The sequence below is a fragment of the Camelus ferus genome, chromosome 25 (genome assembly GCF_009834535.1).
Source record: "Camelus ferus isolate YT-003-E chromosome 25, BCGSAC_Cfer_1.0, whole genome shotgun sequence".
NCBI classification, from domain to species: domain Eukaryota; kingdom Metazoa; phylum Chordata; class Mammalia; order Artiodactyla; family Camelidae; genus Camelus; species Camelus ferus.
In genome coordinates, this window is record NC_045720.1 from 30,922,089 (window position 1) to 30,946,708 (window position 24,620).

The 24,620-nt window shown below is 34.6% G+C and overlaps 1 protein-coding gene across 8 annotated transcripts in view; it reads right to left on the reverse strand.

The window, feature by feature from the left end:
• The window catches only part of VPS13B (vacuolar protein sorting 13 homolog B), a 627,764-nt gene that overhangs the window by 151,227 nt on the left and 451,917 nt on the right, over nt 1-24,620 (reverse strand). For all 8 annotated transcript variants that reach the window (XM_032468222.1, XM_032468224.1, XM_032468221.1 and 5 more), the window contains one exon: nt 20,043-20,180. In XM_032468222.1, the coding sequence (XP_032324113.1) occupies nt 20,043-20,180 (138 nt within the window). The remainder of the gene's footprint in view (nt 1-20,042; nt 20,181-24,620) is intronic.

Genomic DNA, 24,620 nt, shown 5'->3' on the forward strand with positions numbered 1-24,620 from the left:
CTGACACCTAGTCTTCAGCATGCTGCTCAGCATTTGCTCCAAAAAGTTGATCCACAAAGCTGGATCTGCACAAGTAGTTTTCTGTGAGATATAATCCCAACTAAGAAGATCCTTGAGTGCATGTTTTTCATCTTTAACACTTAGCATTGGGCTTCAAACTCAGCATGAAGTACATGTTTGGTCACTTCACCTGGAGCACTACAGAACATTCTAATCTGGCTCTGTGGTAGGCAGAATTCTAAAGATGACCCCCTCTCCCTCAAGATTCATCTCCCCTGATTATTGAATCAAACACTAATCTAGGTAATGCTATGCTGTGAAGAGATTTTACAGTTGTGATAAAAATCCCAGATAAATTGAATTTATGACACAGAGATTATCTGGTGGGCCTGATCTATTAAATGAGCCCTTTAAAAAGTACATGAAGGAGGCAGAAGGGAAAGTCAGAGAGATGAGAAATGTGAGAAGGGCTCTATGGTATGTCATTGTTGCTTTGAGGATGGTGGCGGCCATTTGAGAAGGAATGGGTGCTCTAAAGCTGAGGGAAGGAAGCACTGGCCAACCACTAACAAGGAATTGGGGACTTCAGTCCTACAACCATAGGAAATGGATTATGCAAACAAATGGAATGAGTCTGGAAGTGGATTCTTTCCTAGAGCCTCTAGTTTAGAGCCCAGCCCAGCTGAATGACACCTTGATTTTGGCCTTGTGAGATTCTGAGCCAAGGATCCAGCTGAACCCACCTGGACTTCTGTAGGTCAGGATACTGACTTGCAGGATTGTGAGATAATAAATTTGTGTTCCTATAAGTCACTACATTTGTGGCGACTTGTTATACATCAAATTCCATATGCACATGTACCCACAGGATAGTTCTAGTTTCTAATATGATCATGAATGAAGTCTCAAGGCCTAGGAATGTTTGCCTCAGCTTCTTTTATCTTCTTCCTCCAAAGCAAAAATATCTAATATACCTTGCTCTTCTCTTTGTTAGCTGCCAATTTCTTCTCTTTAAAAATTATTTCAGAGTTCCAGGAAAAATGGAACCCTGTCTCTCCCACTTCATGCAGTTATAATATCTAGAGAGAGTATAGCCATAAGACCTACACAGAGCAGCTATTTGAGGACTCTGAAAAGTAAGTGGTAACACACATAATTATATGTAAAATAGATAAACAACAAGGACCTACTGTATAGCACAGTGAACCTTATTCAATTTCTTCTAATGAGCTGTAACAGAAAAGAAACTGAAAAAATAAATATGTATGCATGTATATATATAACTCAATCACTCTGTTGTACTCCTGAAGCTAACATTGTAAACTGACTACAATTCAATAAAAAATAAGAATGAATGAATGAATGAATGAATGAATAAATAAATACACACATACATACATACAATGAATATATGGGGAAAAAAAGTAAATGATAACAGATAGATTGGGGAAGATGACTAGATTCAAAACACCACCAAAATGTAGTGAGTTTCTCATTTTTCTTCCCGTACTCCCAGCCTGGACTAAAGGCAGCCCAAAACCTGGAGGTGGGCATCAGGAATGGACAGAGGGAGCAGCAGGAGAAACTCTCTATTTCTGGCGTCAGAAATGGTAAGGAAATTTCTAATGTTCACAGGGACTATGAAAATCCCTCATTTCCCCCTTATTTATCTTGTCCTGTAGGAAATAGGAGACAACACTCATAAATTCATTTTGTGAAATCAACATTACTGATAGCAAAGTCAGATAAAGATAGTAAAAGAAAATTATAGACCAATATCCCTTAAAACCAGAGACATAAAAATCTTAAAAAAAAAAAAAAGACAAATCAAGCAATGTATGAAAGTAATAATATACTACGACCAAGAGGGGTTTATTCTGGGACTACAAGGTTGGCTCAGTATTAGAAAATCAATCAAATAATAGTATTACCAGTTTACAAACAAACAAACAAACAAACAAAAAAAACACCACCAACAAAAAAAGACATCATCATATCAATTGATGCAGAAAACGCTTTTGAAAAACTTGATAGCCATTTATGATAAGAATTCTTAGCAAACTGTCAATAGATGGGAGCTTTCTTAACCTGTTAAAATTCACAGGTGAAAAAACCTATAGTTAACATCATCCTTAATCATGAAGGATTGGATTGACTGAATGCTTTTTCCCTAAGATCAGAAACAAGATAAGGACATCCATTTTCACTACCCATACTCAACATAATACTAGAAATCCCAACCAGTGCAATATGGCAATAATAATAATAAAAAAAAAAGGCATGAAGATTGGAAAGGAAGAAATAAAATGATGGTCTGTTCACAGATGACAGGATTACCTATGTAGAAAACTCCAAGAAATCTACAGAAAAGCTCCTTGAATTAATAAATGAATTTGGCAAGATTTTAGAATACAAGACCACCACACAAAAATCAATTGAGTTTGTACAAACTAGCAACGTGCAGTTGGAATAAAAAACATTTAAACAGAAAATAACATTTATAATAGCACCAAATAAAATAAATACTTAGGTATAAATCTAGTAAGACTCATACAGAATCTGTATGTTGAAAACTACAAAATGCTAATGAAAAATCATTAAAGACCTAAGTAAATGGAGAGATATGCTGTACACATAACGTATTTATGGACTGAAAGGCTTAAAGTTATAAAGATGTTTTTTCCCAGTTGATCTACAGATTTCACATAATTCCAATCAAATTCCGTAAGTATTTACTGTAGATATAGAAAAGCTGATTCTAAAATTTATAGAGGAGCTATACAACAGAAACTGACATCTTGTAACTAACTATACTGCAAATAAAAAAATGTATACAGGAAAGCATAAGAAATAGAATAGTCAAACACTTTTGAAATAGAAGAATAACACTGGGTGACTTACACTACCTGATTTTAAGACTTAGTATGATGCTACTATGATCGAGACAATATAATCTCAGAGAAGTGATATACATGTATATCAAGCAGAACATAACAGAGAATCCAGAAATAAAGAGTCCAACCAAATACTGTGAATTTTCTTTTCAAGTGCAAAGATACTTCAATAAAGATTAGTTTATCAAAAAATGGTGCCAAAAAAAGAGAAAAGTGAACTTTTGAACTTAACTTTATACCTTATCCAAAATTAACTCAAAATGAATCACAAATCTAAATGTAAAATGTAAAATTATAAAACTTTTAAGATGAAAACATAGGAGACAATCTCTAAGTCCTGAAATTAGGCAGAGTTCTTATATACAGTACCAAAAAGAGCATGATTCTTTTTAAAAATTATAAACCGGACTTCATAACTAAAAACTTTCACTCTGTAAAAAGTAACATTAAGAGAATAAAAAGACAAGCTATGCACTGGGAGAAAATATTTGCAAATCACATATCTGACAAAAGACTTGCATCCATAATGTAAAAAAAAAAATTCCAAATTCAACAATTAGAAACAAACAGGTTAATTTTAAAATAGGCAAAAGATTTGGATAGAAACTTCACCAAAAAGCATATATATAAGTAGCAGATAAACACATATAAAAACATAAGACATCATTAGTCAACAGAAAAGTACAAAAAAATGACAATGACACATCTATTAGAATGGCTAAAATAAAACATACTGACAATACGAAGTGCTGGGGAGGATACAGAACTAGTGTGATTCTCATACATCACTGGTGGAAATGTCAAATGATACAGGCAACCTGGAAACATTTTAGTAGTTTCTTGTTACTTAACATGACCCACCAATTTCATACCTAGGTATTTATTATAGAGGAATGAAACTAATGTTCACACACAACCTATACATGAATGTTTAAAGTAGCTCTATTCATAATAACCAAAACTGGAAACAACTTAGATGTCCTTCAATAGATGAAGTCTTAAACTGTGGTATATCTACATGATGGAATACTACTCAGCAATAAAAAGGAATGTGCTACTGATACACGTGACAACTTGACCAAATCTCAAAGGCAGTACAATCTCAAAGGCAGTAGATGAGTGAAAGAAGCCAGTCTGAAAAGGTTACATGCTGTGTGATTACATTTGTATAACATCCTCAGAAAGTCAAAAGAAAAAAAAACAAACCTTAAAGTGATGGAGAGCAGTAGTTATCAGAGATTAGGGTTTATTGGTGGGTGTGATTACAAAGGAATACCATGAGAGTTTTTTAACATGGTAGAACTGTTCTGTATCTTGACTATGGCCATGGTTACACAATTCTATACTTGTATCAAAAGTCATAGAATTGTATACCAAAGAAGGACAATTTTACTACATATTAACTTAAAAAATAAAAAAGAAACACAAGTTATTCCAATGACTTTGTCCTATGCATGATAGGAAAGTATTTTCCACTCCATTTATTTTTTACCCACACGTGTGCTTCTCAAAAGGCCAAAGGGCTTCAATGTGTCCCTATGTGTAGGGAAGCCCACTTTATGCCTGAGTGTTAACCAACGCTACTGGGTCAGTTTTTGAGGTTTACTTTCCATTCTCTGTAGCCCCTCCAACAAGGTAGTAGAACATCTGTGCTAATGGTGAGATCAGGGTGGCCTTTCTGTAGAAGGTGAAAAAGGGGGACTGCTACTCCTAAGTGTTAGGGAAGCCACAGGACAATTCCTGATCTTACTAACACCAAATGTTGTGGCACATGAAAATTAGAGGCTTTAACTTAACAGCTGGACTAGAGTCAGTTAAGCCAGTAAAACTCAAAAGCATAGGTCAGTTTGGTGCCACCCAAAGCAGTTGAGTTACAAGAGAGAAATATCTGTTCATATGACTTGGCTCGTATTACAAAAGAAATTTTTTAAAACGGTCCCTTTTTTTATCAGTAGGAGTCAAATGCTGATAAATTCAGGAAAAGAAATGTGTATTAAAAAAATCTAAACATATTGGTGAAGTTCAACCATGAATCTAATTGAGTTACATTATTGACCTTATTCTACCAAATACAAATTCTTTGAGTAGTATAAAATCAGAAAGACCCATTTCTCAAAGCAATGTCAAGGTCAGCCCATGACATGTATTTGGTATAAGTCTGGTAGCTCAAAATGGAGATGGCAAACACATAATTAATTACAGTTGCCTCTCTTGTTCTATCTTTAAGTCATGAATCTCTACTAGGTTACAAGTTTATATATAACAATTCACCAAGACTCAACAAATTTTAGCAATAAGAAAGTCTGAAGCAATTTATCTTGGTCCTCCCTCTCTCATGTATCTCATATAGTTTGTCCCCAAAGTATCAGTGTGATTTTAAACTTAAATAACTTCAGAAGAATAAATGCTACAGAATTATTTAAAAAATCATTTTAAAGCTTAATTACTTAAATTCCTTTGGCTGCATGAATTTGAAATGTGAATTTTTAATGTTAACTTTTTATGATCTGGTTTCTGGATGGCTTTCTTTGGCCAGTGGATTGCTAAAGGAAGGCTTCTTGTTTGGACACTTTGGCCACTTGATTTATCTTTCCTATGAGGTCAGGTCAAAATTGTTATGTATGCATCAAAACTTCATTTTTTGAGTGATCTTAAACCTAGGAGTACAAATTCAATCTCTCAGTCACTGAATACCAGCTGATGAAAGTTTTTAGTTTTAGTTCAAAAATCTAGAAGAGCTAGATACATAGTACATGATAGATGTTAACTTTTTATTAAAAACAAGTTGATATTTAAAACATCTAAATAATTTACCTTTCAGATGTTTTTTAATTGTTTGTTCGCACACAGTGCAATCTCTGTGCATGGTGCCCTCCACTAGGTCACAGAGTTCCTCTCCCCCACCCCCCATAGCTAGAATGCTGAGCCACATTCCTTGCAAAACACAGTCTGTCCTATGTATAAACAGAGGGCTTGGAGCAGTCCCATTTGGGTGAGCTGGACAGTACTCTAGGCCAAGAGCCCAAAAAGCAGAGTGGAAATGAGGCCATACTGTAATATTACGTATTCCTTTCAAAGCAGCAGGTCCATCAAGAGACACACAGCAAACACCAGAATGAGGAGAACCACAAATGCAACAGCACCCTTTCCTGCTGGATAAAGTCCATCAACATGTGTGAATCCTCCAACTAAAATCATGAAGCCATCGTCACATCTGGTAATTCAATAAATTTGTATTGTTACTTTTGCTACCTAGTGTCTCTAGACTACTACGTCCTTGAACTAGATAGGCACTTTTTTTAGGTAGAAAATTAGTGCCTTTATTACAAATATTTTCAGCTTCATAATGATAGGACGATTACTTTTACAAATGGGAAAAGTTATACAACATAAAAGTTTGGCATTTCTTAAACATAAAACATAAAAATTGGGCAACATGTTTTCTAGTCTTCTTTTATACTTTTAAAAAATTGATGAAAAACATCTAACTTCATTATTAAGATGAAAACATTAAAGAAATGGACTACAAAAAGTTTTATTCAACAGAAACACAGTGGGAGCTATATAGAATAATATTTTAAAAGACATGGAAATGTAACTGGATAAAGAACCAGGCATAGATTGATAATGTGGATTTTACTCCAATTATTATCATATTCTTGTTTAAAGGGTTTAAATTTTTTCATAATTCTCATTGAACTTTAATAAGTGGACTATTTTCAAAGTTTAGATTTTAAGACTATGTAGTAATAGAGAATCTCTCAGCTGAGTCATCTATTTCTCTGCCAACTCTTAATTTCTCGCCATTCCCAGAACACATTCTGTATCTTTAAGTTACCAAGTAAATCCATGCCTGTCAATTATTAGATTCTAATTACCCTTCAAAACTTTCTGAACAGCTACCAGGAAACAGAATGATGGAATGATTATTGAGTTAAAAGGAGATTAGACAAATACAAATAAATTATACTTATTTTATGTTCCCATCACCCTAGGAGATGACTTAATAGTGAAAGGAAAAGAATCATATTGTAATAATGAAATCAGAGAGGGAATTCAAGCCCCAGAGGTGATTCCTCTAAGTTATGTTAATGCACACCTTGTGGGGGACCAAACACCAACTGGAAAAGTTTCCTGAAAACTGTTCCAGATATTTTCTCATTTAAAATGTTCCAACTTTACTTGACCCATTAGTCATCATATTACTTACATTTATGATGTATTTTGAAATCTATTACCAAAAACCCAATGGATTCAATATGGCTTGTTATACCCAAATCATAACATTTATGAAAGAAAACTTCTTTGTTAAGTGTTTCTTCCTTTGGAATTTTATTTGTAAAAGACAATTTTTTAAAGACAAGCAGGATTTACTAGGAAAATAGTCAGTGGCTATGAACAGACACATGAACGATGGTGTTTTCCCCCCAACCTTAGAGGGGAAAATGCAAAAAAAAAAAAAAAAAAAGAAAGAAAAAAGAAAAAAGAACACATTTTTAATCAAATTTGACTCTATGCATTATAGTAACTCTAATAAAATATGTATTTTTTATTAATAGGTCATAGTATGGTTTTTTTCCTCTTATTCAGCATTTCAAATTCAGACTTTGGTTACACTGTCCAAGTAAAGGTATTCATGATGATAATGGGCAGTGGAAACTGAGTATTCACAGGTGTGAGAGCTAGAAAATTTGAAAAGCTGCCCATGACAGTGAGATCTACAGGTTTTCACTGAAGTGTAAAGACCTCAGCGGTGGCAGACGCTAGCGTGTCAATTAACAACAGTATACCAAATGGAACTGGGTGCAAGCTGTCCCATGAGTTGTTGGGGAGGCTCAGAGACATGGACTGACACATGTCCTTGACTGGTCAGTCAGCAGCTACTTACAGTGGTGCTTCTCACTGGGATTTGGGCATCATCATTAGTAGCATAATTACTCATGCACATATTCTTTTGATCAACCACTGACTTTTTTGGACGACACTGTCCCACTCCCCAAAAATCACAACATAAAAGTTCTGATTATAGGATAATTGTATTGGCTTTCTAAAATAAATGTACTGAACTTAAATAAACTCATCTAAATGAGCCTCTCTCCCTCTAAGTAGTTATCATAGAAGGCTAAGTATATTCCATTGCTCTAATAATTGTGGCAGCTTTTCTGGCGCCCATTTCTTTTTTCTTATTTCTCTATTCTCAATGATGGCATATACTTATCCGTGGAGACAGCAGATCTGATTTTTGCAACAGTGAAGTGTTTTGAGATAAGGGAGCAAGGATTCCAGATTGAAGGAAAATTAAAAACACAGAGAAGTCAATTTACAGAGGCTCCCACTGCCAATGATGAGACAATTTGAGCATTAAAAATAATGAATTCAGAATAACAGCAAACAACAACTAATTAGCCACCACTGGAATATCTAGAAAACTAACTCATTTCCACCCCCATCCCCAGTTTTATTGAGGCATGATTGGTAAGTAAAATTGTAAGATATTTAAAGTGTACACTGTGATGATTTGATACACATGTACATTGTGAAAAAATTCCTATCTAAAAAACCAACTTATTTTTTTCCCCAATGGGTAAATAAAGGGAAAGAATTAAGCATTTATCCTACCTTTCTTAGGTGAACAATACTACTGAGTAACCAAATAGTAGATAAGGAAATGTTTCTCTTTACAGAAATATTCCAGCTAATATGAATATTTAAAATGCTAGAATTAAAAAGGAATGCCAGAATTAAAATATTACTGTCTGCAACCTCCAATGAATTTAGGCACTAAGCATCACTGGTTGTTAACATCACAAAAAGAGACCTTCAGACATTATGTGCTTCATGGAACAATATAAAACCTTTTACAAAACAGTCATGCTAAAAGTGAATAAATAAATAAAATAAACAAACCTGAATCAGATTAAGCCAACTACCAGTTTATATGTAGGAAATATAAAGGACAGGGGTAGACAAAGCCCCAACTGTGGTAAGTGCTACAGGACAAAAGATCTGGTTTCTTTAATATACAAATTGCAAGAGATGAAAAAAGAGAGAGGAAAACCTACCAATTAAAAGAAATTTGAAAGACAAACCAATAACGACGTGTAGACCTTATCTGGCTTCTGATTCAAAAACAAAGAAACAAAAAACAAAGAGGCACACAAACACCCACACACATTATGATATTTATGAAATAACTGGAAATCTGAACACTGAATGGGTACTTGATATTAATGAAGAATTATTCTCTTTAGGTTTGATAATAGTATAGCAGTCCTGTTTTCAAAAGTTCTTATCTTTTAGAGATTCATATTGAAATATTCCAGATGATATACTATGATGCATGGGATTTGCTTCAAATACAGAAGATGAGGAAATGCCCAGGGTTATATATGAAACAATGTATTGGCCATAAGTTGACAATTGCTTATGCAGGAAGTTCTATATACTACTCGGTCTACTTCTGTATATGTTTAAAATCTTCCATAATAAAAAGTTTTAAAAAGGCATAGAGATGATAGTGAATTTGGTACATGAAAAAGTCGTACTAGAATATGATTTCAAACCATTTGCCTCCCAACTATCAAATTTCTCTCTTTTCTCTTCAACTTCAATAGGTGACTTTGCTTCTAGCTTCAAGGAAAAAGTTAAAGGCATTAAATTTTCCTCGATTTCTTGTTACCAAGTTGAAAACCTACCTGCATATGCCATTTCCTTTCCTTCCTTAGTTTGTTAGGTAACACCAGTTCTGTCACATGTGCGGTGGATTCTTCTCTGTCCCGCTTTCTAAGGAACCTGCCTTTATCTTTTCTTTTTAGTTTATCCAGTTCTTCTCTCAACTGGATTCCTGTTGCTGATATTTAAATACGAGAAAATTCATGTCTCTTTCAACATAAAAATAAACCCCAAACTTCTGATCTAAAGTGCTCCTTCATTTATAATAGCTATAAATAGAGTATAATGTTTAAAAATTGTGAATTACCTGCATCTTACATAATATTGTACATCAACTATACTTTAATTAAAAAAGTGGAAAAGTAAAAAACAAAATGTTCCTTAATATACTATCCTCATTATTCTTCTTCACAGCCTAACTTCTTGTAAGCATTATATCCTGCTTCCATTTCTTTTTCTCCTGCTTACTCCTCAATGCATCCCAGACTAGTGTCCATCCAGGTTAAACCAATGCGGAGGAAGTACTTGTAGTCACAATGTCTATAAATCCACTAGATATTTTTGTTTTCTTGTCTTTCTCTATCTCAAATGACTACTTGACATTATTACTTCTACACTTTTTCCCTGGCTTTTTTGACTTACACCCAAATTTCCTCTTCTCCCTCAGTTTCCTCTCAAGGGTCCCCCATTTCCTCTTGGACAAGAAATACTGATTAAACTTCTTCAGAAATGAAGTCTTAGGCTCTTTTCTCCACTTCCTCCCTGAGTAACCTCATCCGTGCCCGTGGCTTGAAGTAGCATCTACATCCCAAAGCTCCAAAACACCCAGTCCTTTATCACTAGTCTTAGTCTTTGTTGTAAGCTCCAGATATGTACGTACAATTGCCACAAACTCAACATATTCAGGATAAAATTCATGATCTCTCCCTACACATACAAACAAAATATGACTCTTTTCAAGTATTGTCTGTCTCACTAATCAGGATTACCACCTGTCTTAGCCAGCTTAGGCTGCCATAACAAAATACCATATGCTGGGTCACTTAAGTAACAGAAAGTTATTTTCTCAGATTTCTAGAGCTGGAATTCTGAGATCAAGGTGCTAGCATGGCTGGTTTCTGGGGAAGGCTCTCTTACTGGCTTGCATGGCTGTCTTCTCACTGTGTCCTCACATGGCAGAGAGCGAGTGAGGAGACAGAGACAGAGACAGAGACAGAGAGACAGCAAGAGAGAGAGACACAAGACAGAGAGAGCCAGCAAGATCTCTGGTGCACTAATCCCACCATGAGGGCCTGACCTCCAGGACCTTATCTAAACCTAATTATCTCCCAAAGGCCTTATATCCAAAAACTATCACAGTGGGGATTCGGGCTTCAACACATTAATTTGGTGGGGATACAACTCAGTCCACACCACAACCATCCATCCACTTAAGACCACTTAGAAACCCGTAAGTCATGCTGAAATCTCTCTTACCCTCTATCCTCTCTACTCCACTACTGCAGTCTGTGCACTTTGCCTCCCCAGTATCTACCAACTCTTTCACTTTTCTCCATTTCTAGCACCATTCCCTGATCCAAATTACCATGACCCCTCACCAGTACTACTGTAATAGTCTCCTAATTGGTTGCTTGCCTCTACTCTAGCCCCTCTCACCTACTCTTCATCCTGCAACTGGAATCATCTTTTCAAAATGCAAATATAATCATATCAATACACACACATACCTCCTTCCTCCTCAATAACATACATGCCCCACTTAAGAGTTCTTCAGTGGTTCCCCAGTGCTTTTAAGATAAAAATCCAAAATCCTTTATTACAGCCAGCAAGGCCTGGCCTTTGCCTCTCTCTACAGCCTCTCCTCCTACCACTGTTCCCTCGCTCTGCCCTGGTTTCATTTCCTTCAGGGTGCCACGATCCACTTCCCCACAAAGTCTTTTGCACACATTCTTTCAGAAAGCCACCCTCCCCTCCATGTCTTTGGTTAACTCCTTTTCATTCAAGTATATGAACTTGGCTGAGAGAAGCTTCCCTAAATCTCCACTCTTGGGGGCTGAGGAGGGTTATGACTTGATCAACAGAAGGAGGTGGGTGGTCAATACTCTTATGAGTTTGGCAGAGAAGGTTAATCTACCAAAAGCAAAGGTACAAGATTATTGAATAAAAGGAGAATCTGAAGTGAGGGCTGCCAGCAAACAGACTGAAGAAGTACCGAGGGCACACACCAGGAAGGTAGCAGGCATAATGGAGGACCATTTCAAAGGAAAACTAAAAGGACTTGAATAAAAAGAAGGATGAATCAAAGGTGACAGTAAAACTAAGAGAAGACATGAGTAGCAGAATGTTGCTATCACCAGTGCATGCGAAGAAATTTAAAGACTATACTAAGAGAAGGAGTGCATATGAAGAGGGGAGAAAATTGGTTTGATTTAATGTGAACATAGTGAATTTTAAATAACTAAACACATCTAATAGGCAGATGGAGAAACCATAAGTTATTAGAGATAGATAATAAAACTAGAACTAAGCATTTGGAAGTTAGCATAAAAGAGGTAGCTGAGGTTACTGTCTGTACTAAGAACAGAGGGCTCAAGACAAAATTCAGCATCCATTCATGATAAAAACTCTCATCAAGGTAAGTACAGAGGGAACATACCTGAACATAATAAATGCCATTTATGACAAACCCACAGCCAACATACTACTAAATGGTGAAAAGATAAAAGCCTTCCTGCTAAAATCAGGGAAAGACAAAGATGCCCCTCTCACCGCTTCTATTTAACGCAGTACTGGAAGTCCTAGCCACAGCAGTAAGAAAACAACAGCAACAAAAGGGCATCCAAATTGAAAGGGAAGAGGTAAAACTGTCACTATTTGCAGATGACATGATACTCTATACAGAGAACCCTAAAGTCTCCATCCTCAAACTATTAGAGTTAATAAATGAATTCAGCAAGGTTACAGGATACAAGATTAATCTAGAAATCTGTTTCATTCTATACACTAGTAATGAAATGTCAGAAAGAGAAAGTAAACCCCCCCAAAAACCCCCAAAAAACCCTGTTTAAAACCTGCATTAAAAAGAAAAGAAAAGAAAAGAAAAAATCCTAAGAATAAACTTAACCAAAGAGGTGAAAGACCTACACGATGAAAACTATAAAACACTGATGAGGGAAACTGAAGATGATTCAAAGAAATGAAAAGATGTCCTGTGCTCTTGGATTGGAAGAATTAATACTGTTTGCCAAACTACCTAAAGTAATCTACAGATGTAATGCAATCCGTATAAAATATCCATGATATTTTTCATAGAACTCGAATAAGTAACTCTAAATTATATGAAACCACAGAATACCAAGAATTGCCAAAACAATCCTGAGAAAAAAGAACAGAGCTGGAGGTATAACCCTTCCAGACTTCAGACTATACTACAAAGTTACAGTCATCAAAACAGCATGTTCCTGGTATAAAAGTAGACACATAGATCAATGGAATGGAATAGAGAGCCTATAAATAAATCCACACATCCACCGTCAATTAATCTATGACAAAGGAGGCAAGAATATACCTTGGGGAAAAGACAATCTCTTCAACAAGTGGTACTGGGAAAGCTGGACAGCTACACATAAAACAAGGAAATTAGAACATTCTCTCACATCATATACAAAAATAAATTAAAAATAGTTTAAAGACCCAAATATAAGATGTGGCACAAGAAAAGCCCTAAGAGAGAACATAGGTGAAATATTTTCTGATATAAATTGTAATAATACTTTCTTAGATCAGTGCCCCAAAGCAAAAGAAATAAAAGCCAAAATAAACAAATGGGCTTTAATCAAACTTAAAAGCTTTTTCGCAGCAAAGGAACCATCAATAAAACGAAAAGACAAACTACAGAATGGAAGAAAGCATCTGTAAACAATGCAACTGACAAGGGGTTAAGATCTAAAATAAATAAACAGCTCATACAACTCAATATCAAGACAACAATCCAATCCAAAAATGGACAGAAGACCTGAAAAGACATTCTTTCCAAAGAAGACATACAGATGGCTAGCAGGCACATGAAAAGACGCTCTGCATCATAATTATTAGAGAAATGCAAACAAAACCAAAATGAAGTATCACCTCATACTGGTCAGAAGGGCTATCATCAAAACGTTCATATATAATAAGTACTGAGAGGATGTGGAGAAAAGGGACACTTGTACACTGTTGATGGGAATATAAATTCATGCAGCCGCTATGGAAAACAGTATGAAGGTTTCTCAGAAAACTAAAAATAGAACTACCATATAATCCAGAAATTCTCCTCCTGGGCATATATCCAGGAAAAATAAAAACTCTAATTTGAAAATATACTTGCACCCCAATGTTCATACTAGCATTGTTTACAATAGCCAAGAGATGTAAGCAACCCAAGTGCCGACTGATAGATGACTGGCTTAGGAAGATGTGAGAAAATACATACATACATACATACATACATACATACATACATACATACATACATATATATATATATACACACACACACACACACACACACACACACACACTGGAATATTAACCATAAAAAGAATGAAATATTTCCATTTGGAGAAACATGGATGGACCTAGAGAATATTATGTTTAGTGAAATAAGTCAGACAAAGACAAATACTGCATGATATCACTTATATGTGGAATCTAAAAAATTATACAAATGAATGTATATACAAAACAGAAACAGATTCACAGACATAGAAAACAAACATGGTTATCAAAGGGGAGGGAGAGGGGGAGGAACAAATTAGGAATATGGGAATAATAAACTACTCTATATAAAATAGATAAGCAACAAGGATTTACTGTATAGCACAGGGAATTACACCCAATATCTTGTAATAACCTATAATGGAATATAATCTGCAAAAAAAACCCGAATCACTATGCTGTACACCTGAAACTAACACAATATTGTAAATCAACTCTACTTCAATACAAAAAATTAAAAAATAAAATAAAGTTCTCGGTCTATTCTCACTTTGACACTCTGACATCAAATTTACTGCTTCATTTTGATAAATCATGGGGAAAATAAACTACAATAATGCAATGCTGACACTGCAAATTGGAACCTATAAAACTCAGGAAATGCAAAAGTCAATGGTCTAACATTTTTATTAACTAGTTTACATTTCTTAAATGTAGAAGATAGCCTGCTTGCATGGCTGTAAAACTGAATTAAGACAGAGATAGGACTCCAGTGATTAGGGTATGGGTCTTGGCCCTATTTCTGGAAAGAGAAAAGAGGCAAAGGGTTAACTATCAGGGTTATACTAAGAGAAATAAATTAATTAAAATGAGCTTTTTAAGGTGCTTCTGTTCACTTTGAATTTTCTTGCATTTAAAAATCATATTTCTTAATCTTCATTTTCTGCTCCAGAAAAATGTCAGGAGGCTTTTTGCATCATCTTTTTCAGGTATCCTAATTCCCCCGAATCAGTTGCCTTTGACATATGTCTAAATTAACCCTCAGTGAGTAATGAACTCTGTAATAACAGAACACAAAAGCAGATTTCACCAACAAAAGTAAAAACACTTAAAAAATACAGTGTTGGGGAAAACAACTTAATTTTTGAATGGTGCATTTCTGTATCTGAGATGTTTTTACAGTAAATACATTATTTAAGTACATATTTTCATTCAAATCCAAGAAGCTTGTGGAAATGGGATATTTTAGGATGTTTAGGAATTTTTAACAGTAAAAATTAAAATTATTGCAGCCTATAAAACAGTAAGTTAACCTATAAAGTATGTGAAGAAAACAGTATTCAAAGTAGGATTACAACCAATTAAAAGTCAAATAAAAATTTAAGATAAAACTTAAACAAAACCAATCCAAAGCTAGAACGAAATCAGAAAACCTGAAAACAATACAGGTAAATTAATGAACAGGTTAGGTTAAACAAGAGACTAGATAAATGATTTTATTAAGAGAAAAAATATCAGTGGCTACGTGTTTCAACTAGAGACACCAGGTAGACCAAGATAAAAGAAATGTGAAACTGCAGTTATAACTTCATGTTTGATATAACCATGTTGCTTAAATTTATATGAAGACTGTGGCATGCTAATTAATCTATAATAAAACTTAAATGATGTGGAGATGTCCTCTCAATTTGGCGTATTTTCCTTTGTCATTTAAATGTCTATTTCATGGCTACAGTGACAGCGTTCAAAAGTATGTCTGCAAAGGAACAAGTTAAAAAAGTACCAGGGAGCTCAAATGTTTTTGTAAATGACCCTGAGTTAATTAGAAAAATCTGCACCCTTCCCCGTTCTTCTCACGTGTCAGCTCTCATTAAATGAAAAAAAAATTTCATTTCAAAGTTAAGAAATCCTATGGTTAACAAAACTTTTAAACTGGGATCAGGTGGGCCCATTCCTACGTTTCTGGATGATGTCATACTAAGCAGTTCACGGCTGAATTTGAATTTGCGAGAAGTATGAACGATTTTTCAATATAAGAAGAATCGGCTCTAATGCTAATTTCTTCTCTACAGGCTAACTGTGCTGGGAACAGGTGGCCCTGCTTTCAATTACGGAGGGCTAGCATGCCAGTGTGAGGCCTGGATTAGTTCACCTTCTCACGGGGAATTTTCCTCGGTTGGGAATGGATTTATTATGGCTTCACACATGGAATAGAGCTCATGTCAGCTGAGGGCAGTGACACATCATATGATTCAAATTAACCTGCTGTGGACTGTTCCGCGGGGCTTAGATTGTGTATTAAAATGACGACATTTTAAAAACAGCTTGAAAGAAACCAGGATTGCTGAACTGCAGTGGTTCCAATTTGTTCCAACTAATCTATCACCTGCTGGAGATATTATTCTAGTAGGTTTCTGGTAGCTGCTGTTTTCCAGGTTTCTCCAAGCCACTGACCTTGCTAATGGGTACAATTGTTGCCTCTGAAGGAAGGAGGTGGGGTTGAGAGAGCTTTGAAGGGGTTTTTGATGTAGAAGTTAAGGACCTATCATTTGCTCTAAGGTATTATTAAGTGCACAGAGGAAATAAAGGGATACTCAAGAACACTGAGTCATTTTTCCAAAAACAAATGCTACAGAGCAGCACTTGCATCACCTTGTTTAGATAAAATAATCCCTGAAAAAAAATCTGAAAGGCTTAATTTAAAAGCTGTTAAGTTTGCATCTTTATAAAGAAAACTTAACATTAGGTAGTTATAATCAGTATTTCCTTTGCTATTCAGGGTTGTAACTTTTATTGCTACTGCAACCTTAATTCAAGAGCAAGAAAATAATAAATGAAAACCTACTATTTTTTTTTTAGAAATGTAATAAACATTCTTTGGGAATGATACTTAAATAAGATGTGCATAATAGATTAAAATAATGGTAGCAAAAGATTCTTAATGACGATACTGCACAAAACTGAGCATTATATGCAATACTAAAAAAAATGCCTTTTTATTTTTCAAGGGGAGAGAAGAGTATTGGGGAATATTATATAAAGCTAAAGTTTTTTCCCCGAGGCTCAGCATAAATAATATTGCTCTTAATAGACTATTATCTAAAATCTGGAAAAACATAATTTTCTTGAGTTGCCAAAAATCTATTAACTAATACATTCCTATAACAAGAAATGCTTCAATATGTCCTGTTATTCCAGCTGGTCTCTAAGTTAATATAGGGTGGCTGGGTAGTGAGAGAATATAATTATTTATGTAATAACATCTACTTATATACTTTATATGACAAATTGCTTATAGTAAGGAAATTTCTGTCTATGATAGTAAATTCTGGAGTTCAGAGCTGTTAGGTTAATGTTCTAGTGAAATCCCACAAAGCTGATATATCATTCAAACTAATCTTCCATCAAATAATTTACTAAAGAAAAGTACTCTTGGTGAAAATGTTTTAGATTTTGAAGAACTTAAACCATTTATTGGACATTGTATTTGATTTTTCATAATAAAAGCACCATTTAAAAAACCACTCAACGTTCTTTGTATCATCCCCCTCTCCTGTGCCCCAAAATATCTGCAGTTTGAACCTCAGTAGCTGTTCCTGATGGTATTAAGAAAATCATATATATATATACAGACACACACACAAATTGTATATATCTTATTACTATATGAGTTATTTAAAATCTTGTTATAAAAAGTGTAGTCCCCAGACCAATAGGATCCACTTCACCTGGGAGCTTGTTAGAAATGCAGAATTTCATCTCTATTAAATCACATTTGCATTTTAACCAGTTCCCCGAGATGTTCAAATATGCATTCAACTGATATAATGGAAAAGAATCTAAAAATGTATTATGTATGTATAACTGAATCACTTTGCTGTATACCTGAAACTAACATTGTAAATCTACTATACTTCAATACAAATTTTAAAAAAATGTACACTTAAGTTTGAGAAGTGCTGCTATAAAATAAATGTCAATTCATTTACTTAAAAGTTTGAATCTCCAGATAGATTATCATTATTATTGAATGTGCATAAAATTAGAAATAGCATATGTATAGTTTCCAATTTTAAAAAGTATAAGAAACACAAAAGTACAACTATTGTAAAAATCACACTTCTACTACCCCGGCACATTAAATGACAGAATTATAAACATAAAATTTTTCATTTGTTCATTGATATTTCTCTTAAAATTCAATTTTTTGGTTGCCAGGCACACAATTTACCACTGACTTGCGGATCCCATCCATTTTATAAACAAATCAATCAAATGTAAGCTAGAAAACTTCCTAGCCAAAATGGTGAAAGACTGTGCCTCAAAACAAAGAAATCTAAAACTAAAAGAGAAAAATAAGAAGTAAATACAAGTTTCCCTGTCACTTCATGAACCAGCCTCATGTTCTAATCCTATTCATTCATTGTAGCATGTTCAGTCTTTTGTCTTGCAACTGATGTAGTAAGAAAACACTGAATCATACTTTAAATAGCAGATTTTTTTTCCTTACTGGTGTATAAAATGTTTTTTCCTACAATTGATGGTGGCTTAAATTCAATAAAATTCAGTACTTCACATTCACTAACCAAGTACAAGGACTCACACTCCTCTCAGTCCATCCAACTCACTCTGAAGGATTCTTCTAACTTTCATGACTCAACCTTTATCATCAGCTTCTCGCTTTCCCCTGAGTTTTTAAAACCATGTCTAGATACCTATAGAGGTTAGAAATAGTTCTTCATACTTCTACACCTTTTAAACCCCAGCACTGGAGAAACATGCTTAAGAAGAACTGGGCTCCAATGAAACGGTCAATTGAGGTGGTTTCAGGCTCTTTTTACTCCAGACAAGGTGATGGGCCACCTTCTCTAACTGTCGTCATGGGTCATCAGTGCATTGGCATGTCATGGCATACAAACTGAATCAGGTTCACAGAGGGATATGTTTGAATCATCAAAATTCATGCCTTGCAGAGTATTGCTAGAGAGCTTAAGGCAGTGTGATACTGTTGTTTTAAATCTGTAATGAAGAAACTAGCATTGTTTTGGTGACTAACATGCTCTGCAGCACTGTAAGTGTAAGCTAACAAAAGGGAAACTGAAATGTAGTAATTTCTGTTAAATAAATAGTTAAGATCTCACTGAGGTGAGGAAAGAGTAATAAAGAAAAGAGAAGAAGGAACGTGAGGTGAAGGAAGAAGAAACAGAGCAGGAAAAATAGAAAAGGAGTACGAGGAGACTATGGAGAAGAAAGAAAAAATCTTTAGTTATGCCGCAATTAGTGTAGTACAAAAGTGACCTAGGCCTCTGAGTCATAAAGACCTGAGTTTGAAATGTTCCTCTGCTACTATGACCTTGGGCAATTTACTTCATTTTTCTAAGCCTTAGCTTCCTTATTATAAAATAGGGATAATTACAGTGCCTGCTCCCTGGGTCTATATGAGTATGTAAAGCACTTAGTACCTGGGACATAAAAAGCACTCAATAGCTTTGATATCTGTATCTATCTATTTAAAATTGAGTGTTAATATGCCCCAAGCACTTTGCTAAGCATTTGAAATAAGCGTTATCTATCTATCTATTGAAACTATCTGTGCATACTATCTTGTGTATGTATGTCACATAGCCTATCCATTCATCCATCCATCTACCTATTGACCCACCCATGTACCCACCCATTATCTACTTTATTCTCTTCATTTACAGGTAAGGAAACTGAGGCACAGATTAGATAACTGCCCAAGGTCACACAGTTAATAAGCAGAAATAAAATCATCAATTAAAATTATTTTTAAATTGGTAACAACTTTTTGTCAGACTAATGGTAATTTTTAATGCATATTAATATTTGCCTTTTGACTTCTAGAATGGCAGCAGGAGAAAAGTACATGTTTGGAAAATGAATTACTTATTTTTGGCAAGGAATGTCAAGATTACTAACAGATCCTATGTACATGTTAATATACTCACATGAAAAAAAATTGAATTATGACTTTCTTACCTGGTCCATTAAGAAAGTCTTTAATTTGCAGCGTTACAAGGGAAAGTGGAATACCACTTTTGCTGTCTATTTCTCCAGGCACTGTCTGCAGCCAAACTGTGCAGTAATCGAGGGCTTCAGGCAGAGTCTTTCCAGGATCTGAAGTGACAAAAATAGAAATTAAAAATGTCAATTACAAAGCAAACATCCCATTTTGGTGTAAGAGTATGAGCTGAAAACAAGAGGAAAAAATGGTTAAAACATTATATGTAACTTTCATTAATTCATTTGTTTGTACATATTCAGTACATAAATACTTGTATGGAGAAAGAGAAGCTCTCTGTCCAAGGTAGAATAATGAAACCATATTTTCCAGAACCAAGCCAAAGAGGGAAAGATATTTCAAGTCTTAAGTCATATCATCTTTGAGTGAAGATAAAATTTCTGTACTCTGAGCTGCTGTTAACAGTTGAACAGTTAGATTTTTTTTTTTTAAATAGGATGTTGGAAACAAGTTTAAGAAAAAAATAGCAACCTTTTCAGCTTAAAAAGAGGCATATACAGGTTCAAAGATGCAGTGGATTAGTACTACTTAGGGGTTATTCGATCTGTTTCAGAGTTTTACTGACATTACAATCACTTTTACTACTAGGCTTTTGAAGTTAACTTCAGTAGCTTTCCCATAACCTTCTTTAATGATAAAATCGGTCAATCTTTTAATAGTTCCAATTACAACTAAAAGTTGCCTTTTTTTCAGTTTGACTTTTTCTATGAAATAGTAAATAGCTTAAACTCTTTTTAAGGTTAATATTGTACATTTTTAAAAAGTATTTTTTAGCTATTGATGATGGCAAATGGAATTAGATTTTTAATTCTTGGCAATCCACAGTTTTTACTGAAATAGCTCTTTAAATAAAAACGACTTCTGTATCTTGGCATACAATGCAGTAGGCTTTTTAAAAACTTCTAAATATTCCCAGCTTTTCTTTAGTTTCAAGATTGTTTTACTGTCTGTGTTTTAATGGCCTCTGAATGTCAATTTTATAGGGATGTCCTTGCCACAGAGTCCATCTATTCCATTTTCAGTCAATTTGAGATGTGTTATTAAAGTGTTAATTTATTTTAGGCTTTATTGATTGGATTGCTTTCAAGAATAGCATTTACATACTGTATATTATATTCAACATATGGTTATATAGTATTACTGTCATATGTGAACTGAGCATATAAATTCTGCCTTGGAATTTGTGTTTCTTGACCTTATCATGTGATTCTTATGAAATTTGGCACATATGAACCTTTATGTGATTTCAAAGAAAATACTGAAAGCAATTGATTGTGACGTTAGATCTATGTGGTAAAGATCAAACACTAAGCTAGTGCATTCTTCTCTTTTTATATGATCAGTGAATATAAAGCAGTGAGAATATGCATAGTAGATCTATTATAGTAACACAATACTATTCTCTCTTTTAAATATAATGGTCAAGTTTACTGAAAGGATGGCAGAAGTCTGTTGCTGGTAGGATCTATAATCAGTAGGATCTGTAATAGTTTGTAGGAGCTATGTAAACTGCCAGGATCTGAGTGTCTGTTTCTAGGCCTCCAGGTCTGTGCAGCCATCATCAAGAAGCCATTATTATCAAGTAAGCAATACTGTGGCAGACCTATGCGAGGAGACATAACTTCATTTTGAATCTAGAGAGAGAACAATCATCTCACAAAGAATGAACAGAGATGAATTAAAATGATGTAGAAATATTAATATGTGTACAAAACTGGCAAATAAAATAGAAATAATAAGTGAAACAAATTACAGAAATCACATATTCAAACTCATATGACAGAAAAGGGATATCATGAATATGTAAAGAGTTCATATAATCAATACAGATATTACTAGAAAAATAGGTAGAGGATAGTATGAGTAGTTATTTAATGAGGAAAATAAAGAATAAATAAAGAAAAACAAATGACATAAAAAGTTAAAAATATAAACATTAAGAGCTACTAAATCTTAGCAATAATCAAAGGAAAAAAATCTTTTAAAATAAATAGAACTTTCTACCTATCAGGCCAAGACTAAAAAAACTGATAAAGCCTATGTAATTGACATACAAACACACACACACACACACACACACATTCATTGCATGATTTTTTATCATAGCAAAAAGTAGAAAACAACCTAGATACCCATCAATTGATTAACATTTATATAAACAATGATAATCCATGCAATGTATAAAAAAATCAAGAAGATTTATATGTACTGACATAATAAGACAGCCACTTTATATTGTTAATAGTGAAAAAAAAAAAGCTGGATAAGCATCTTTTCATTTATTGGCGACTTAGGATTCCTCTTTCAGAAATACGTGTTTACTTGTTTTTCTATTGGGTTCTTTTTCTTACTGATTTGTAGGAGCTCCTTATTTAGTGAGGGTGTTAATGATTTGTTTGCCGTGTGTAGCAAATGTTTCCTCTTGGTATGCTAGTTGCCTTTTAACTATATTCTGATGCTTTCTGCAAACACACTGTTTTTTTAATAGGTGTGGTAAAAAATCATTAACTTATATTTTATGGATTTATCCGTTAGTTGATTATATATTTTCCTATAGTTTCTTGAAGCATTTAAAAAATTTTATTTTTACTTATTTAACCCTTCTGGAGAACATTGTTTTATGAAAAATAGGAAAAATTTGCTCAGTCTCACTATTAATTAAACAAACACAAATTAAAACAAAAATGTAATTTTTCACTCATCAGATTAGCATAAATTAAAAATACTGATAATATCTCCCATATATGGTGGATAACAGTGTAAATACAGTATTTTTGCATGGGTGGGGCGAAGGTTGAAAATGAGTGTCTACCAAAATTCTAAATATCCATGCTCTTGTAATCAGAAAGGCCACTGCAGGAATTTCTCTTAAAGAAATACTTAAGAATACATAGATAAATGTCCAGAGAAGTTGACTGCAGCATCACGTGAAATATTAAAAATCTGGGAAAAACAAAACTAAATATCCATCTACAGAGAAATGGTAAAATAAATTATGACTATATTGTGAATACAGAATTCTGTGCTGCTAATAAAAAGAAGCTAATGAATTTGATGTACTGATATAGAAAAGCTTCAAAATGTCTTGTTAAGTGAATAAAACAAAGGAACAGAATACACACAGCTTTAGTAACTTCAAATGTAAAAATCCTATCTCTGCACGCGCACACACACACACACGTTTTGGCTTTTTAGTGCTGGAGGATAGTCATCTTTAGGATGGTCCTAAGCACAAACTGATATACGGACCTACAATTTATCGAGAGCTGAAGAAAAATAGGACTACATACCAAGCATTTACAAAAATTAAAATAAGAAAAAAGCATTTCAAAGGATGTATGATGTCCTACCTTCAACAAGGTATGGACGGGGGGAGCAGCAAATTCTGATAATGTGAATGAGAGTTCTCCAAGTAGGGGACATGGGTTTCATGCAGGTTGCTTCTCTTTGGGTAGAAGTTAGAGGGCCTGGCCATCTGGCACCCAGTCAGGGAGTCTGCACTGGGGCAATTACTGATGGATATGACTCAACAAAGATAAAATAAACAACCTGGCAATAGTAGGAAGCAGAAAAGGAATCAGGAACGAAAGAAAATGTAAAAGTCCAGGAAACTTAAGCAAGGAAGTTAAAATTTCAGTGACTATTTCCCCCCCAAATATTACTGGTCTAATGATATAATTGGCCTAATATTACTACACAACTGGTTTAAAAAGTACAACTATATTTAGAGGACTGAGAGAACAGAAAAACTGAAATTAAGACCATTTAGGAAAACACTGGTTGCACGGTTGATGAATACTGAAGGGATGACAGAGCTGGTGGCTACCCTCCCAGGTTTGGCTACAATCTCTGCTTCGGCTGTGCCTGCAGTCATGGCGGTCAGATGAAGCAGCAGCAGCCGCAGGAAGGTGGTGTCAGAATCCCAGAGAACAGCTCGGGTCTGCAAGTCACCGTTTAGTCCCTTATGGTCTGATGGCTAGATGCTGAGGGGCATGACTGCTAGACTTCCTGTACTGTCTTCAATTTAGCTTCTCCTTAACTCCATCATCAAGGTCTAGAAAAGAGGAGTCATGTTACACATTCCTCAGGGTCACTATAGCTGGGAAAGCACCAGATAAACGAAGATGAAAGGAGCCTGTGAATACAATATAAATGGAGTGGCAAATAGGGATGACTGTTTCATACTGGGAGCCACTTCAGACTTTGCCAGTTTTCTTCTCCATATATAGCAAACACTCTTGTACTTATTTAAGTACAAGAAGCTCTCAAAAATAATAAGCTCCTATTGCTACCGATGAGCACACTTACATGTACACTGTCATCCTTAAGCCTAAGAAACAGGAGAACACCTTATCTTATTAGGAGTCACAGAATGTGGGAAATGGGTCAGAGCAAATGACAAGCTGCTCATAGCCATAAATCTTGTTCAAAGTCAATTAGAATTCACTTCAATGAGACACTGGTGTTGACAAAATTATAATATTTGGTTTTCTTCTTGGATGACCTGGCCTCCAGAAGAAAATATTTCATCATAA